Raw genomic sequence first — 2,475 nt, 5'->3', positions numbered from 1 at the left:
TAAGATTCCGCGATTTCCGCGCGAGAGTTGACATGCCGCGCGCGTGGTAGATCGTCCCGCGGCCGCGGTAAATCGTCGTTGTTGGTCGTTGTGTCAGTGTCAGTGTAGTGGTGGTGGTGTCGGTGGTGGTGGTCGTCGTCGTCGTCGTCATCATGGTGGTGGTGGTGGTGGTGGTGGTGGTGGTGGTGGTGGTGGTGGTGGTCGTGGCCGTCGTCGTCGTCGTCGGCGTCGGCGTCGTCGTGGTGGTGGTGATGGTCGTGGCCGTCGTTATCGGCGTCGTGCGCTCGTCAGGATCTGTATTCACGTGCCTTAATTGTTTTAAGGAATAGGTAAAACAATTATTCTTTAATAATGTTTCGCATAACAATTTCAAATAAATTTTTATATTTTTCTTTTCAAAAACAATTATTAAAATGTATCCTATCATTTTTCAGGATTAGATGTACGTATATGTATTGAAAATGTAGTGTGACGGTTTAGCCCCGGGGGATAGACGGTTTAGCCCCGGCATTTTGGAGATATCAATTTTTGAATCGTTGTCGTTTTTGCTCTATACCGGTTAAACAAAGCGACGTAGACAAAAATTTCCTGTTTAAATTTTGTGGCTAAAGGTTCACTCTTTACTCTTTACACCGAAAAAAAGCGGACGGTCTAGCCCCGGTCTCCCCTATCCATACAACAGCAGGATCTGTATACGTTGCCGTGCGAAAGTTTTCTCTACGTCGAAGAAACATTGACGGTGACCAGAGCAGCCGACCAAGTCGATAACGTGGTATTGGGTACTAATTGCGTCGCGTTCATATTCGATGAGATTCGAAACGAGCTCGACGGTACGGAAATTGATCGTTGCAGAAACGTAGGAATAACCAGCACGCTCAAGAACTACGTTACGGTATCGTCCGACAGAAGCGTGATCCTGCGAAACGCGGGCTGGGAACCATACATAATAATCCGAACGGATATTTCAATTTCTGCGTACCGCTCAACTTGTTACTGGGATTTTGTGAGGATTACAAACGCGTGGTGATCAACGCTCGTCACGAATTGATCTTGATACGAGCGCGCAACGACAACAATTCTCTGATTCTCTGGTGGGAAGTCTCGCGTTGGAGCCTACTATCAAAATACTCAAGATACAATGGCGAATGCCTCACGTGGTATTGAACGAGATCAACAAGCTGTCGATGCTGCGCGTCTTGAAAGACGGACGATATCTAAGTATGGGTTTCCGTTCGTGGGATCTGTACGAGTATCCCCTGTTGCAGAACACGACCAAGCACTCGTGGGCCATTAAGACCGCGACTCAGCTCGAGAAACCGCGATACGTCGTCTTTGCTCTGCAGACGGGTCGGAAGAATGTCATGTCCGCCGACATAAGCCGATTCGACGACTGCAACTTGACCAACGTAAAACTCTATCTAAACTCGGAAGTTTATCCGTACGACGATCTGAATTTGGACTTTGGCAAACACAGATGGGCGATTCTGTACGATATGTACGCGTGTTTCTGCAAGGGCTACTACGGATACGAATATCTCGAGCCGAATCTCACCGTTCCGACTTTTCTACGTAACGGCCCGTTCGTGATCATCGATTGCTCCCGCCAAAACGAATCCGTCAAAAACGCCACCGTGGATGTCAGAATAGAATTCGACTGCATGGAGAACGTACCGCCGAATACCTCCGCGTACTGTCTCATCATACACGACCGCGTGATTGAGTACAACCCGTTGACGAACGTGGTGCGCAAAATAGTCTGAGTGTTCGTGGCAACGTCAACGTGAATATTATTTTCTCTCTCTCTCTTTCCATCACTCTACGATATAATTATTTAGAGGGGAAAGGGAGGGAGGGGAAAGTATAAGTCAGAGTGTCGCAAGACGGTTTGCAGAGTTGCGCGTAATTCCTCTCGATTGACGCATCGACGAGGGAGATAGAGAGATAACGAAATCTCGTCATGTCCGTACCAACGTTCGTGGACCTGCAAGGATTCCTCGTCGGGATGAAATTTGTCGTGAAAGAAGTGACGGTGCTGAGAAAAGGCTGCGTTCTGACTTATGCTACACCTCTCATGTCTCCTTACAGTGCCAGACTAGAGTCAAGCTCAACAGGGTCTTCTTTCCCCGCTAATTTTTCCAAGCCCGTTCCCTTGGGAGTGGTTTCGCTAGATAGTAGATAGGGACATAAATGTCGTGAGTTTAACGTGCGGCACCTGCTCGTAGAGCCTTATCCACACGGCCCCCATGGGCGTGGGATTGGGATACGCCCAATCAGCGCGTACCGACCGAAGTCCAGTGCTACCAGTGCGCTGCAGGATTACAGGATCCTGCAGCAACCCACTGGTCGGGGCGAGCGATTATCCACGTTCTACCAGCAGTACAGGCTGGTACCCGAGCTGTTGGGACGCAGCTCACCCGTCGGACACCCAAGTGCGAGACTCGGGTATCCTAGCCAGCATTTGGCTGTAAACCACTG

The 2,475-nt window shown here is 49.3% G+C and overlaps 1 protein-coding gene across 1 annotated transcript; it reads left to right on the top strand.

Moving 5' to 3' along the window:
- The first annotated feature begins 1,145 nt into the window (after positions 1 to 1,145).
- On the top strand, positions 1,146 to 1,760 carry LOC112467604. The gene has a single exon (XM_025036291.1). It carries the CDS (start codon positions 1,146 to 1,148, stop codon positions 1,758 to 1,760), a length of 615 nt encoding a protein of 204 aa, XP_024892059.1.
- Positions 1,761 to 2,475: the final 715 nt, after the last annotated feature.

The sequence above is a fragment of the Temnothorax curvispinosus genome, unplaced genomic scaffold, assembly GCF_003070985.1.
Source record: "Temnothorax curvispinosus isolate PA1 unplaced genomic scaffold, ASM307098v1 QBEX01017656.1, whole genome shotgun sequence".
NCBI lineage: Eukaryota > Metazoa > Arthropoda > Insecta > Hymenoptera > Formicidae > Temnothorax > Temnothorax curvispinosus.
This window is presented reverse-complemented; position numbering and strand designations above follow the sequence as displayed.